General features: G+C 35.5%; 1 protein-coding gene across 8 annotated transcripts in view; it reads left to right on the top strand.

Moving 5' to 3' along the window:
- LOC120076320 (exportin-7) overlaps positions 1-15,529 on the top strand; it is an 89,737-nt gene that overhangs the window by 57,766 nt on the left and 16,442 nt on the right. For all 8 annotated transcript variants that reach the window (XM_039030102.1, XM_039030103.1, XM_039030100.1 and 5 more), the window contains 4 exons: positions 6,784-6,896; positions 7,224-7,317; positions 14,491-14,710; positions 15,391-15,521. In XM_039030102.1, the coding sequence (XP_038886030.1) occupies positions 6,784-6,896; positions 7,224-7,317; positions 14,491-14,710; positions 15,391-15,521 (558 nt within the window). The remainder of the gene's footprint in view (positions 1-6,783; positions 6,897-7,223; positions 7,318-14,490; positions 14,711-15,390; positions 15,522-15,529) is intronic.

Genomic DNA, 15,529 nt, shown 5'->3' with positions numbered 1-15,529 from the left:
GGAAGAAAAGTTAGGTAATTTCCAACTCCTTACTAAAAAGCTTTCCACCTCTAAACTTAATTTGGTTCCTGACAAAAGAAGGTGGACTTTAGAAATCAAATGGGTCCTTTTCAGTAAAATCCCTTGCTAAACACCTATTCTTGGCCTCTTAAATTGGAAATCAATTAGAATCGGCTTTGTGGAAATCAAAAAGCCCAAGGAGGATAAACATTTTGATTTGGATAATGCTCAATGGTCTGCTTAATTGCGCGGATATCTTGCAAAAGAAGCTCTCTAACCACTATATCTCACCATAGGTTTGCTCTCTTTGTTTGGCAGATTCTGAAAATCTCTTACACCTTTTCTTCCTGTGTGTGTTTGCAAAAAAATGTTGGTTATATTTGCTCAATTGCTTTAATACCTGTTGGGTATTTGATAATGATTTCAAGGCAAACATCCTTCAACTTTTGTTCAATCCTAAATTGAAAAAGAAGCCAAGATTAATTTGGATCAACGCAGTCAAGGCTTTGTTATCAGAATTATGGTTTGAAAGGAATCAAAGAGTGTTTCATGACAAAGACTCTCTTTGGTCCAATAAATTCGAGACCGCCCGCATTAATGCCTCTTCCTGGTGCTCTCTTTTCAAAGAATTTGAAGATTTCTCCATTCAAGAAATCAGCCTCAATTGGAACGCCTTCATTTTTTCTCTTACTTGAAACCCTTAATCGTTTCTAGCTCTTTTGTTGATTGTATTGATTCAGATTTTCAGATTTTTATACTTGTGTAAGCCTTTGTACTAGGCACGGTTTTAGTTAGGTTTTTTTATTCAGATGTCATCTTTACTGCTTTACTTATTATTACGATATGATGAGAGTACTATGGAGATGTCAACCTAGGTGAGATGTCTGGGTGCACTTGCTGATCTGTCCCTTTGTTTTTGTTTACTTTCATTCACATTGTAACATCTTCCATTATCTTAATGAAGAGGTTCGTTTCTTTTTTTTAAAAAAAAAGAAGGTGAGGAGAAGAATGAGGAATGTTCAAAGAACGTGACATCAGGAGAGACAAGATATTTATTTAGACTAGGACAATAACACTGATATCCTTTCTGAACACGGGAATAACCAAGGAAAATACATTTTAAGGACTTTGGATCCAGCTTGGTATGTTGAGACCGAACATCCCGAACAAAGGAGGTACAACCAAATATTTGGGTGGAATGAGAAACAAATGTTGTCTTGGGCATAAAGTATGAAAAGACATCTCACTTTTAAGAATGGAAGAGGCCATGCAATTTATTAAGGAACAAGCCGTGGGAACAACATTAGCCCAAAAGAATTTTGGAGCATGCATCTGAAACATTAAGGCTCTTGTTGTTTCAAGAAGATGACGATTCTTTGTTCTGCAATCCCATTTTGAGATGGAGTATCAACACAAGAAGATTGATGAAGAATGCCATGGGCATCTAAATAAAACTCAAGTGCATGAGAGAAATATTCTCTAGGATTTTAATAGCACCGCTAAACTGAGTTTGAATTTTAGCATGAAAGTTAAAAAAATGAGAAAGTAACTCAAAACGATTTTTCATTAAATATAATCACGTTACACAAGAATGGTCATCGAAAAATGTAACAAAATATCGAAATCCTCCTTTGAGCTCAATAGGACACGAACCCCAAACATCGGAATGAATTAATTCAAATAGAGCACTAGCTCGTTTATTAACCCAAGGATACAAACTCAAACGATGAAATTTAGCAAACTGACATGACTTACAATCTAAGGAAGACAAATGCTGAAATTGCAAATAAAGACTATTCAACACAGAGATAGACGGGTGATCCAAACGACAATGTTCTTCAAAGGGAGACGACGTACTAAGACATGTGATGGCTGTAGGTATTTGTGGTTAAAAAATGTAAAGACTTCCAAATTCACGTCTTTTACCAATAGTTTGCTTCGTTGTAAGATCCTGAAATAAGCAATAACTAAGAAAAAATGGAGATACAACAATGAAGATCACGAGTGAGTTTACTGACCGAAATCAAATTAAAGGAGAATTGTGGTAAATTTAAAACGGAGGACAAAGAAATTGTTCAATAAGATGGATGGTTCCCGATCCTAGAATAGGAGTGGAGGTTCCATCAGCTATAGTGGCATTAGGTGAGCAGGTAGATATACAAAGGTTAGAGAATAAACTGGGGTTACCTGTCATATGGTCTGTAGCGTCAGAGTCAATGACTCATGTCGAAGTGGAGGAAAGAAGGCATTTAGAGATGTTACCTATCTCTACGATGACAATAATGGGAGTAGAAGATGATATCGTCAATGACTCTTGATATTGTTGAAATTTGACAAACTCCTCTGCATAAATCGTAATTGACTTGTCAAGATTATTAGGAGTAGAAGCTCCTCCACAAGTTAGAAAAGAAGCCTTCTCATTTCCTACTCTAAACCTGACGGATATTCCCCAATCTTTACACTCCATCCTGAATGATTGCAGTATTGTCCTAATCTGAACAAAGGGGCAAGAAGAGTCAAGCGAAGGCTCCTCTCATAAGGTGTGTTATAATGAGGATAGTTTCTTGGAATACAAAAGGGCTAGGAGATTCTTCAAAAAGATTGACTCTTAAAAGATTTCTGAAAAGGATCAATTCGGATCTAGTTTTGATTCAAGAGTCAAAAAAAAAAAAAAAAAAGAGTTTCGAAGGAGCATTTATCAAAAGCCTATGGAGTTCAAAAGATGTAAGGTGGTCCTTTGTGGAAGCCAAAGGAAGATCTGGAGGATGCTCACAATGTGGGATGAAAGCAAAATTTTAGTATTTGACACAATCAAAGCTGAATTCTCCTTAACAGTCAAGTGTCAGACAATAAACAAGAAACAATGTCGGATTACAATGTATATGGCCCCACAGACTACAGAGAAAGGAGAAGATTGTGGGCAAAACTATCTTCCCTTGTTGTAGAGCATGTAGAACCTTGGTGCATTGGTGGAGATTTTAACAACATTCGAAGAAGTTGTGAAAGGTTCCCAATAGAAAGAGCAACAAGAGACATGAAAAACTTCAACAATTTCATTAGAATGAACAGCCTATTGGAAATTCCTCTCTCTAACGGTCGTTTCACTTGGTCTAGAGAAGGAGAAGTTGTCTCGAAATCACTCATTGATAGATTTCTAGTATCAAACAATTGGGAAGGAGCTTTTGAAAACCCAAGGGTTGCCAGGCAAGCAAGAACCATGTCCGACCATTTTCCCCTCCTCTTAGAAGCAGGAGCTCTTGATTGGGGTCCTTCTCCTTTTCGCTTTTGCAACAGTTAGTTGAATATCAAGGAGTGTTGTAGATTGATTGAAAGATCCCTGAGCATGGAGGAACAACATCACTCGGCAGGTTTTGTACTATCCTCAAAACAACCTTAAAAAAAATGATGAAGGAGGAGGAAGGTATTATTAAAGAAATTCAAAGAAGGGATCAATTGGCAGATGAAGAGGACCCTCGTACTAGGGAAGAAAATGTAAGAATAGTAGGAAGAAAGAAACCTCATTCAAAAAAGTAAATTAAATTGGCTAAAGGTGGGTGATGAAAACACTTCCTTCTTTCATAGATTTCTAGCTGCAAGAAAGACGAAAAATCTGATAGCAGAACTGATTAATGACCAAGGTTTACCAACCAGATCCTACCGTGACATTGAAGATCTCATTTTGGGGTTTTACTCCTCTATTTACTCAAAATGTGAAGGATCTCGAGCAGTACCACTTGATCTTGACTGGGCTAGAGTATCAAGAAACCAAAATGAGCAACTTGTACAAGATTCACAGCCCTAGAAATCAGAAAGGCGGTGAAAGGGTTGGGAAAAAGCAAGGCACTAGGCCTAGATGGTTTTACAGCCGAATTCATCCTCAGTTTTTGGAATCAACTAAAGGATAACTTCACAAAACTGTTTGATGAATTTTACTGCAATGGAAAGCTCAACTCTTGTGTTAAAGAGAACTTCATTTGCGTAATTCAAAAAAAGGTAGATGTGGTGAAAGTAAAAGATTTCAGGCCGATCAGTCTTACAACCCTTACATATAAAATAATTGCGAAAGTATTAGCTGAAAGACTCAAAGGGATCATGCCAATAGCTCCTACTCAAAGTGCTTTCATCGAGGGGAGACAGATCCTTGACCCATCCTCATAGCTAATGAAGCCGTCGAAGATTATAGATCCAAAAAGAAGAAAGGCTCAAGTTGGACTTAGAAAAAGCTTTTGATAGAGTGGATTGGACCTTCCTAGAAAAGGTGCTTTATGGAAAATTGGGATAAAAACAATTAATTGAACGTCAAATCCATAAAGCTCTTCAACCAAATGGCTTAGTGTCGGATCATTGAGATAAAAACACTTCCTCTTGGTGCATTTCATTTAGAAGACTATTGAAAGAGGAAGAGATTTCAGATTTTCAAGTTTTGTTAAGCTTAGTTGCACTAGTAGAAGTGAATGATTGCTTCGACAAATGCTCATGGTCATTGGAGTCCAATGGCTATTTCATGGTTAAATCACTAGTTACTCATCTTTGCAAAGCCCCTCCAATCGATAAATGTTTAAGACAAGCACCTTGGAAGTCTAAAAGCCCGAGGCAAGTAAATATAGTCTTATGTTCTCCTTTGACGATGGAGCTATCAGGTTTTGAACTCTAATCTTTAACGCTGCAAATGGGTTCCTTGAATGAGAAGGAATCGTTTGAAATGGTTTTGAAAACTCCACTCTTTCCATATTAAACAAATCGTTGACTTCTTCATCAATCATAACCTGTTGCAGCCTCTGTAAATCAATCGGGTTGGAGAAATTCTTAAAAAGTAGGCTGCCTTTAGTGATTTGGGGAGGGTCAATGACTTCAACGTCTCCAAAATTTTAAAAAATGTTACCTCTAGTAAAATCTTAGATTTCGATTGTGGATGGCATGAAACCACAAAAATTCTTCTTCACTTGTATCTTTGCTTCAAACAATTAACTAGATTAAGTGTTTCTAAGGCAATGTCTTCTAAGCCACCGAAATGAGCACCTATAGCTTCAAATGTTTTGCTACTCCAATAATCCAGTGGGAGGTTTCTTATTTTAATCCATCCTCCAAAACCTTTTGTTAACAATGGTCAGCTGTGTTTGAATTTGTTCCAACTTTCAAACTTTAAGTGGAACGAACCAATTTCCTGCTATTTACCCATTTTCTCAACGAATTCCTTGACTGAACCTTGATCTAAATTGATCAATGCATTCTCTGCGAATAACGGATTTATGATTACTTTGGTTTGGAAAAAAAAATTTTCAGCTCTTTAGTGATCTCCTTCCAGTCATTAAAAAAAAAAAAAAAAAACAAACAGCCTTGAGACAGTCCACAAGTTATCAAAATCCTGTTGGTATCCTTCCATATTCTTGTGCACTCAAAATAAGTTTGAGCTCTGTTTTTCGTTCGCCAAAATAGGGGATGTCATCTGCCTCACCAGATTATCGTTGCGAGTGCTCTGTTTTCCAGACTCCGAAACAGAGGTATGAGAATCTTCACCATTTCTGTGTAACTTGATCTTTGTAATTGAAATGAATTCTCCTCAAAAACCTTACTATGCTGCTTGGATAGATTAGAGCTTGAAAATTGATTCCTTTGCCATAACCTGTACTCGTGTTTCATCTGGAAGCTTTGTATGATTTTAAAAAAAGCAAGCCAACCCTGCTGCGAGTGGCCTGATAGCACATGGATGAAGTGTCACCCACCTGTTGCCAACCATACTGTGCATCTCATAATCCATCCTGACTCTACTCTAAATTTCGATATCCTTGTCCTTCCGTGAACATCACTGCCATTCTGAAGGAAGAAATCTTTTTCAGACCTTCGAGGTATTTCCATGATGGCCTCCGTGGACCAGCCCATTTGCAACTTCGTTACTTATTTTCTGTGCTTCGACATCTTCAATTTGGAAGAAGCCATTCTCAACCCGGATGCAATAAAAGAAGTTGAGGATTTTGCAACTTTCCACTTCCATCGCAGCCGTTGAAAGGGAAAAAGAAAGGTGGTCGGAGTGTGCATTGCTCGGAAATGTCGCTGGAGATGGAGGATACCGGAGAAGCTTGAAAACGGGAACAGGGAGGAAGAGGGAGGAGAGATGAGAAGAGTGAACCCCTGTACCAATCTAGAAAACTTTTATATTTTTCAGTCATCAGTCCTATGAAAAGTTGGATGACCTCTATATCTGGAGCGACTCTGCAAAGTGCTTTAGAATTCTGTCTTCTTATTTGTTTCTTTTTCCAGACAGTCTTTCTTTTCCCAAACGAAGGAAAAGTGAATTGTTCTCTACAAAAAACTATAAAAATCATTCAAATTGGGAAAACCTTTCGAAATCTCCATGTATCCATCTCTCTCTCTCTCTCTCTCTCTCTCTCTCTCTCTCATACATCAATGAGATTGTTCCTTGTCCAAAAAATCAATTCAGTGTCAAGTCTAAGGACTGAGATCATACATAGTACTGGTATTATTATTATTATTATTTTGAGTATGTATGTCGTACTAGTAGATGTGAAGAACTAATCAAAATGAAAATATATACTAATAAAGTTCAGTTACTGCATGTGGAACATAATTAATCAAAAGATGGAATATACTATTGTTTAGGAAAATTGGTCTGCTTGCAGCTTATTTATGAATGTGTTGTCCTTTTGCTTTGCACCTTAGAGATGAAAGTTGATTTTATAACGATGATGTGGTGGTGGGAAGGTCTATCTTCTCATATAATTGGCTTTTTATAGCTTTGGTCAATTGAGATTCATGATATTTTAGGTCTTTATCAAATTGGAATCAACTCCTGACTCGATGTTTCGTACGGATGCGGTAAAATATGCACTTATTGGGTTGATGAGAGATCTCCGAGGGATTGCTATGGCCACAAATAGGTAACTTTGTTGAAAGTTTATAATTATCTCAATCAGTGTTTTAAAAAGCCTACCCAGGCGTGTGTCTAGCACTAGCGCAAGACACAGTGCATAAAGGCACACATTAGGCACATGCCTTATGTGAAGCTCTAAGGCATGAAGCCCAGGGACTTGGGGCGTTTTCATAATTTTGATAAAAAAATAATAATTAGGCTCTTCCTTCTCTATTAACTAAAACAATAAAATAAAATTTACTAAGCTTGAATGCAAAATTCCTTGTACCTTGAGCTTTGAAAAATACTGATCTCAATCCATTGACCTATTTATACACTCTCCTTCATATTACAGTCGCAGAACGTATGGGCTTCTATTTGATTGGTTGTACCCTGCACATATGCTTCTCCTCTTGAAAGGCATTTCTCAGTGGACGGACACACCAGAGGTATTTGATAGATAGTTAATTATTCACAGTTAATTTGTTGACACTATCATTTTATAAAGGTGGTTCGCGCATACTTTGATATTAAGAGTCCTTATTTAATAGAAAAAGGTTTGTATGTATGTACGTATTTATTGAAAAAGTATGGTGTACAAAGACATAAAAAGTCTAAATTAAATAATGATAAATAATCTACAATAGCTTAAAAGATATAAAAGCATTATTTAGATTAAAAGAAGAAAATGGTGTTTATATACTTTTTAAAGCATATACAAAAATTAAAAAACCTCACGCCTAGAAAGGGAAAATGTAAATCATATTAAAAGAAAAAAATAAAATCACGCTTAGTTAAAATCAAAAGAAGGAAAATAAAAAAATACTTAGTGAAAATAAAAAAAAAGCTAAATGGAGGAAAAAAATCAGAGAGTTAAGAAAAAGCCTTCTCTTGGAAAAATTGAGATCAAACATAGGCAGTGGATGATATCCATGGGGCTTACACCATTGTGCCGTGATATTATTTTGAAATTACAGTGCAATTACCTATACTAATTTATAAATTGTTAAAAGCTCGGGTTGGGCCCAATGTAGATCCACCATTGTATGCTTTAAAAGATCATCACACTAAATGTCTAAGACCCTATTAAATATTTAGTTTTCCTCATTGATTTTGTTGCGTTTGTGGAAAAGGGAAGACCTTCATGTGATTGTTAACCAATGATATTGGATTTTCTTAAGGGAGTGTTTGGGGCAAGAAGTGGAGTTGTGAACTCCGTGGAGTTATGAAGTTTGAGAAATTGTGAGCTCCTGGGGCCACAGTGTAAGGAGTTAATAAGGTATAAAATTGATAGTTTTTAAAAGTGGACCCACAAACTCCCGAGCGAAACAAGTGACTTCACTCCCCTCCTACTCCCCCAAATCCTTGGGCCAAACAGCCCCCAGCTGGATGGTGCTTTTCTAAATTTGATTCAATATATAGAAGAAATTTAATAAATTTATTTCTTTAATTCAAGGAAAAAAACCTTAATTTTAGAAATTCTAACTACTTCTGTTGATGTCGAAATCCTAGTCGCCACTTTTGCACGACGTGCCTCTCTTTTGATTGGACAGTTCACAATTCTTTGACGGTAAGTGTCCAACCTTCTAGCATTATTCCAATCACTCTCTCAGCTGTTAGCAAGTCTTCAAGCGTTGTTGTCCGTTAGAGACTATTCAAACATATCTGAAAGCTCAACGGGTGGATTTGAGGACTCAGAGTTGCTCAAGCCTTCTACCATTCCAGACTTCTTATCATCGTTGTTGGTGTTGTACGAACATTCTCCTGTCTCTTTCATCTTCCGTTGTTTCCCTAGTTGTCGTCTACTGCCTGTTCACGTTTGTTTGTGGCTGTGCATACGAAATAACGGTTAATTCGCCTTCAATGTGTTCATGGTCATATATAAGGAAATTTGGTAGCTTTGGTTCGGTTCACTTTTTGGTTTGGCTCGAGGTTCGATTGGGCTCAAGGTTCGAAATAGATTTGGTTTAGTTCAAATTTGGTTTGATTTGGCTCAAGGTTCGGTTCAATCAGACCTTTTTTTTTTCTTGAATGAAAACAACACTTTTCATTGATGAAATGAAAATAGACTATTGCTCAAATTACAAAGAGACTAAGTAAATATGAATACTAGGGATTAATAGGTGCACCCGACTATCTCAACTAGGTTGAACACCCATAGCACCCTCATCACAACCCATAACAAAATATAGCAATTACATTAGAGTACTATATGTCATATAGACATAATTACGTTGCTTGGCTCAAAATATTATATTTTTCCTTGGTTTGGACATGTTTCTTTCTAACCCAGTTATTTTTTTCTGATTACTATGATTCAAGTTCCCTTACTATTGAACAAATTCATCGACTCCTGCAATTGCTACAGACCAATTTCTAATGTGGTAATCTTTATGTTTCCTTGCAACAAATGGGTAACCATCCTCAAAGGTCTTTTCTTTCAATAATTCATCTCTATTGAGTATTGATTTCAGACCTTCTTGTACGAGACTGGTTTTTCTCATTCACACTCTTTCTTGTGGAAATGAAAGAAATAGAATTGTTGATGATAGTATCTCTTCTGTTGTACACAAGGAAACCATTAAACTGATTTATACCCTTTTTTCCAGTTTGTTCTGTTCCTAAATTAGTGTATAACATCTTATCTATTTTTTAACATTGTCAAGATTCTAATTATTGTGTCACTTTCTTTGAATCTCATTGTATTTTTAGCATCATGACTCGTGAAAGAAATTTGAGATTTAAAGAAAGTGACACTATGATGAAAATTTTTTCAAAGTTTTCTAAGGTATTAAGATTCTTAGAAAAGTGAGGTTCTTTTATTGGCAAGTTCTTCTTGACCGTGCTAACACGATAGATTGGCTTAAGAGGAAGATGCCCTCACTTGTGGATCCTTTCTTTTGCATTCTTTGTAGGAAAGTAGAGGAGGACCTAAACCTTGTTTTTGGACGTTGTGAGTTTTTCAGCTCGGTTTGGGCTCTTTGTTTTGGACGTTTGGTGTTCTGGGGGCTCGACTGAGAGATGCGGGGGTGCTGCTTGAGGAGTTTCTTCTGAACCCGCCCAATAGGGAGATGAGCTGTTTCCTTTGGCTTGTGGGGGTGTGCGCTATTATTTGGTTGGTGTGGGGTGAGCGGAACAATAGGGTTTTTAGGGGGTGTGGAGAGGGATCCTAGTGAGATTTGGTCCCTTGTGTGTTATCATGTTTCTTTGTGGGCTTCGAATTTGAAGACTTTTTGTAATTATTGTATAGGTGTCATTTTGCATAGCTAGAGGTCCTTTTTATAGAGGATTCTCCTTTTTATGGGCTTTCTTTTTGTTGTCCTTGTATACTTTCATTTTTTTTCTTAATGAAAGTGGTTCTTTTCATTAAAAAAAATAAAAAAGTTTTTTAAAAGATGAGATTACAAACTAATTTAGGAACACGAAGAAAAGATGGTAGAGGAAGAGTATTTGTCAATTTATTATTTCTTTTATCTGCAATAGGAAAAATTAGCATCCACAAATCATGAGTTACCTATTCATATCAAGGAAACACAAGGATTATAAGATAAGAAATTAGTTCATAGCAGATGAGGATTTGATGAATTTGCTCCATGCCTAAGAAAACTCGAGTCCAATAATCACCAAAAAGTATTAGTTTGATTAGAAAGAAGAAATCAAATAAATATATATATATATATGTGTGTGTGTGTGTGTGTGTATGTATATATGTATACCTCTAGAGTAAAAAATATCATACCATACTTCATAAACACTACAGATACTAGGGATGTAATCAGCTTGCTTTGAGTGTCAAACCAAAGCCAAACTACTATAAAAAATATAACTGAATTGATTGAACCGAATAACCAACAATTTAGTTGGTTCGACTGGTGATTCTCTGTTGGTCAACAGCAACGCACATGAATGTTGGGCTAGGCATGTGAGTTACAAATGGATCATTTTGTGCTGCTTGGCTAGATGAAGGGATCATTATATTTAAGTAAATAACTGCATGTATGGGAGTTCAGACTGGTGACCTCTAGGTTTCAAGTGTGTGTTTAACGTCAACCCAACTGAACGCATTAGTTGAAACGTTATTTGAATTTTAATTATATATACTAGCAGTTGGTCTGGTATATTTTCAATTTAGCCTTCACCAAACCCAAACCCGATGACATACATTTGATCTCTTCTTCTTATTTACAAACCAAAACTGCAAAACCGAATAGGTTTCAACCCAAACTGCAGCTTAATGCTTCATCATAGTGTCCACTTTTCAAAGCTTTTAAAGATTTATCCATACAAGACATTAGCCTTAATTGAAAAGCCTTCATCTTTCCTTTGTCGTACTACTTGGAGGGACTTGTCTAGTGTTTCTGTTAGTTGTATTTAGCTTTTATGTCATTGTGTTAGCTTCAGGTTTTATTATATTAATTTGCTGGTCCCAAGCTGTTTTTGGGACTTTGTTCTTGGTTTGTCCTTTTGGGATACGATGAGAATGCTAAGGGGGTGTCAACCTAGTTGAGATATTCAAGTGCACTCGCTAATCCTATTGTTTTGCTTTGTTATTGTCTTTTCATTATATTATCATTCACTTTGTATTGTCTATTCATTATCTTAATGAAGAGGCTTGTTTCCTTTTTCACAAAAAAAAAAAAAAAAGATGACATTGGTTTTCAAATGGGTACAATAAAATTTCCATTTTAATTGTTTATGTTGATATTATTTTCATGGATAATATAGTTATCTTAATAACAAACTTACAAGTGAATTTCAAATCAAAGACTTGGAGCCTTGAAGTATTTTTAGGATGAAGTTTGCAACATCTAAAAAAAAGGTATTGTGTCAATCATGGGAAATATGTTATTGACTTATTTCCAGAAACTTGTATCAAATCAAATTTAAGTCTTCAGTATGAGATTTCATTCATCAGTGAACTAGTTTCTTATACAAAAAAAAAAGGTAAAGGACAAAGACTTGTGGGTGGACTCACTTATTTACTTCACACACGTCTAGACATGGTATTTGTAGTAGCTATGGTAAGTTAATTTATGCACTCACTTGAAGTCACAGGATCCTGAGGTATTTGAAAGGAAGACCAAGTATAGGTACATTAAAAAATATGACCAACTTCAAGTTGAAGTATGATGATGTGCATAGTTTTGCTAATGCTGTTAGGCTGTTCTTTTTAATTCGATGTTTTGTAGTATGCTTGCTGGGAAGCTGTCTTTATTGTATCTTTGTTCATTTTATGTCTTCATCGTAAGAGTTGTGTTTCAGCATTGAATCTTTTACTTTGAGATTAGTTTGTAGGATATGATGAGGGTACTAAGGAGGTGTCAACCTAGTTGAGATGTTCGGGTCCGCCTTCTGATCCATAGGTCTTATGTTAATGCTCCTTGTATAACTCTCTTGTATTTTGAGCATTAGTCTCTTTCAATCATTAATAAAGAGACTGGTTTCCTCTTCAAAAAAAAAAAGTTGAAGTATGATGATGTAGTAGGATTAGAGTAAACTAGGGTATTATGGTCAAATCCTTAATTGAATATGATTGGAATTCGTTTCTATGGTTGATTAGAATTATGATTAGTTTCTTGGTTCATTAGGATTAAGATTAGGATTAGGATTAGGATTAGATTGCTTTCCAATTCTTTATAAATAGAGAAATTATCTTCTTGTATTGGCAACTTTTAATTGATAATAAAGACTTCGATTTGATTCTGGAAGAAAGTTCTCCTCTTATCTCTTAGGCTACCTCAATTTGGTATTAGAGCAGTTGTCTGGGCCAACGTTCATTGCCGCCGATGGAAAACCGGAAAATTCTTGGCGACACAGATCACAGGAGGGGCTTCATGAGCTATACTCTTTGCCGACTATCGCACATCTAATTAGGGGGAACCCTTGAAATTCCAAGAAAGAAACAAGAAACCGAAGATTTTGCAAGATTTTGCAAGAATGGAGTATTACTGACCAAAGATGTCCAAGAAAAAATACAGCAAATGATATAGTCAAGAAAATCAAATTACTTCCAAAAACAGTGCTGGAATTCTGATTCGAGTGATTCCAAAGAAGAATTCCAGCATACTAATTTTGCCCATGCCTAATTTTCTCAAAGAACCTATCATTATCCACATTGGAAATTTGATTCCTTGATGACATTTCTTTCTATGGAAATTTGGGACGGAATAAGAAGATGAAAATATTGACAAAGGGACCAACAATTCAATCAAATCCGTTTTTCAGGAAAAGTCTTCAAGAACCTCCTCAAGGAATTCAAGATCTGCTAGCAAGAAACAACATTATAATCAGCCCAACAGAACTAATGAAAACCAGCACTTGGGAAGAGATTTTGGAGGTCAATTACCGAGATATATGATGGAAGATTTAGAATCTTTAGATGAAGGCTTTGTTGAATATCATAAAAACTTGAATATGGCTCGAAGAAGAAGATTTTATGATGAAAGAACACCCATGAATCATCCCACCACAAATTTGGAGGTCGACAAAAAAAAAACAAAAATATCCAAATAAAAACATCTATCAAGAGGACTTTCGAAAAGGAATGGATGAAATTTGGATTCTTTGGGGGAAAATTCAAGAAAGGCAGAATCATAATCTTCAAGATTTTTCCAGAAACCATCAAGAATAGAGAGATTGTTTTCTTGTATTGGTAACTTTTAATTGATAATAAAGACTTTGATTTGATTCTTAGAGAAAGTTTTCTTTTTTATCTCTTAGGCTACATCATATGATGCATATTAGGTTGAAGTATTATTATTGATAGAACATCCACTTTTGCTTGTTGTTCTGTTCTTGGAGGAAACTTAGTTACATGGAAGAGTAAAAGTCAAAATGATGTAGTAGCCAATGTTGAAGTGCCTAAACCCATGGAATTTGCGAGGATTGATTAACAAGATACTTGAAGTACAATTGTCTCAAAAGATACCTATATAGTATATTGTGACAACAAGGTTGTCGTCGCTTTAACTCACAACTCAGTTTTGCATGATCAGACAAAGCATGTTGAAGTTGTCAAGCTTTTTATAAAGAAGAAGATTGACGTGGGTAACGGATGTCTTCTGACGACAAACAAATGTCTGATAGTTTAATATGCTTACTAATGGTTTTTCAAGACAATTTGATAAATTTATCAATAAGTTTGGTACATCTACAAATGGGCTTGGGAAAGTGTTGGATTTTCTTTATATCCTTGTAATATTATCTATGTATTAGGTGTTTATATCTATTATTCATATTTGAAATATTTTATTGATAGATGGCCTTCCTTTTCTATAAGAAAACCTTGTATATTTGATTCACTATAGAAGAAATTTAGTAACTCCATTTCTTCCTAAAATTCAAGTTTTAGTTCTCTTAAGAAGTTAAAGTTGATGCACCATGTCAGTTGAAAATTACGGGGCAAGATAGTGTTCAGCTCCGTTTCTGGTCTTGAAATTATCGGAATATCTCAACATTTTGATTCTATAGGGAACAAAACTTTTGCATCATATTTTCTGGTCATAAACATTGAATGCATTTCACTGTTCTATTTATGACCATGTCTTCTCTCCTCTTGATTTTACATCAAATGTTTTTATTTAGAATAGAACGTCTGTTGAATTATAGTTGATAATATACAGGTAACGACCCCATTATTAAAATTCATGGCTGAGTTTGTGTTAAACAAGGCACAACGCTTGACTTTTGACTCATCTTCTCCCAATGGCATACTTCTTTTCCGAGAAGTCAGCAAACTAATTGTTGCTTATGGATCAAGGATTTTATCTCTCCCAAACTCAGCTGATATATATGCCTTCAAATACAAGGGAATATGGATTTCATTGACTATTTTAACTAGAGGCAAGTATATAACCATCTTATTACTATAACTTTGTAGACTTTTTTTTTTTTACTATTTGTGTGGGTGGTATATTTTTCTCTCTGTCTTAAATTCAAGTACTGGAAATTATAATTTCATTTTGAAAGATGCTATCAACATTTGTCAGCCACTAATTTTACCTTTGTGAGTGCCTGCATCCATTTTGTCATTTCTGTTATGTCTTGTTAATCTTTGGGTACCTTATGTGGTAGATAGACTTTGCCTGCTACATTTGCCTCTTGTACTAAGTTCACATTTCTAAGTTCACTTGTATTGTTAGGTTATTCATGCAATATAGTACATTGTAAAAGGTTTAACAATATAGTACATTGTAAAAGGTTTTGCTGTTAAATTTTGTTGTGTAGATTGAAATGAAAATCAGATGCTTGTTCTCTAAAAATTTTAGGTACTATCGCAGGAACTTATGTCAACTTCAGATGCTTGTTCGTAAAATCAGATGCTGTTAAATTTTGTTGTATAGATTGAAATGAAAATCGTGTGAAATTCAGATGAGCTATGCGTAGAAGGTTTTGCTGTTAAATTTTGATGTGTAAAATGAAATGAAAATCAGATGCTTGTTGTCAACTTCAGATGCTCGTTCTAAATTGAAAATCAGATGCTTGTTCCTAAAATTTAGTAAGTATTTCTATGAATTGCACAGCTCTTGCTGGAAACTATGTCAACTTCGGGGTTTTTGAACTCTATGGTGACCGAGCACTTTCTGATGCACTGGATATTGCTTTAAAGATGACACTGTCAATTCCTTTGGCTGACATATTGGCATTTCGAAAGGTGTGCGA

Source organism: Benincasa hispida, chromosome 4 (assembly GCF_009727055.1).
Source record: "Benincasa hispida cultivar B227 chromosome 4, ASM972705v1, whole genome shotgun sequence".
Classification (NCBI taxonomy): Eukaryota; Viridiplantae; Streptophyta; class Magnoliopsida; order Cucurbitales; family Cucurbitaceae; genus Benincasa; species Benincasa hispida.
The sequence above is the reverse complement of the archived record's forward strand: the minus strand, read 5'-3'. Positions and strand labels throughout refer to the sequence as shown.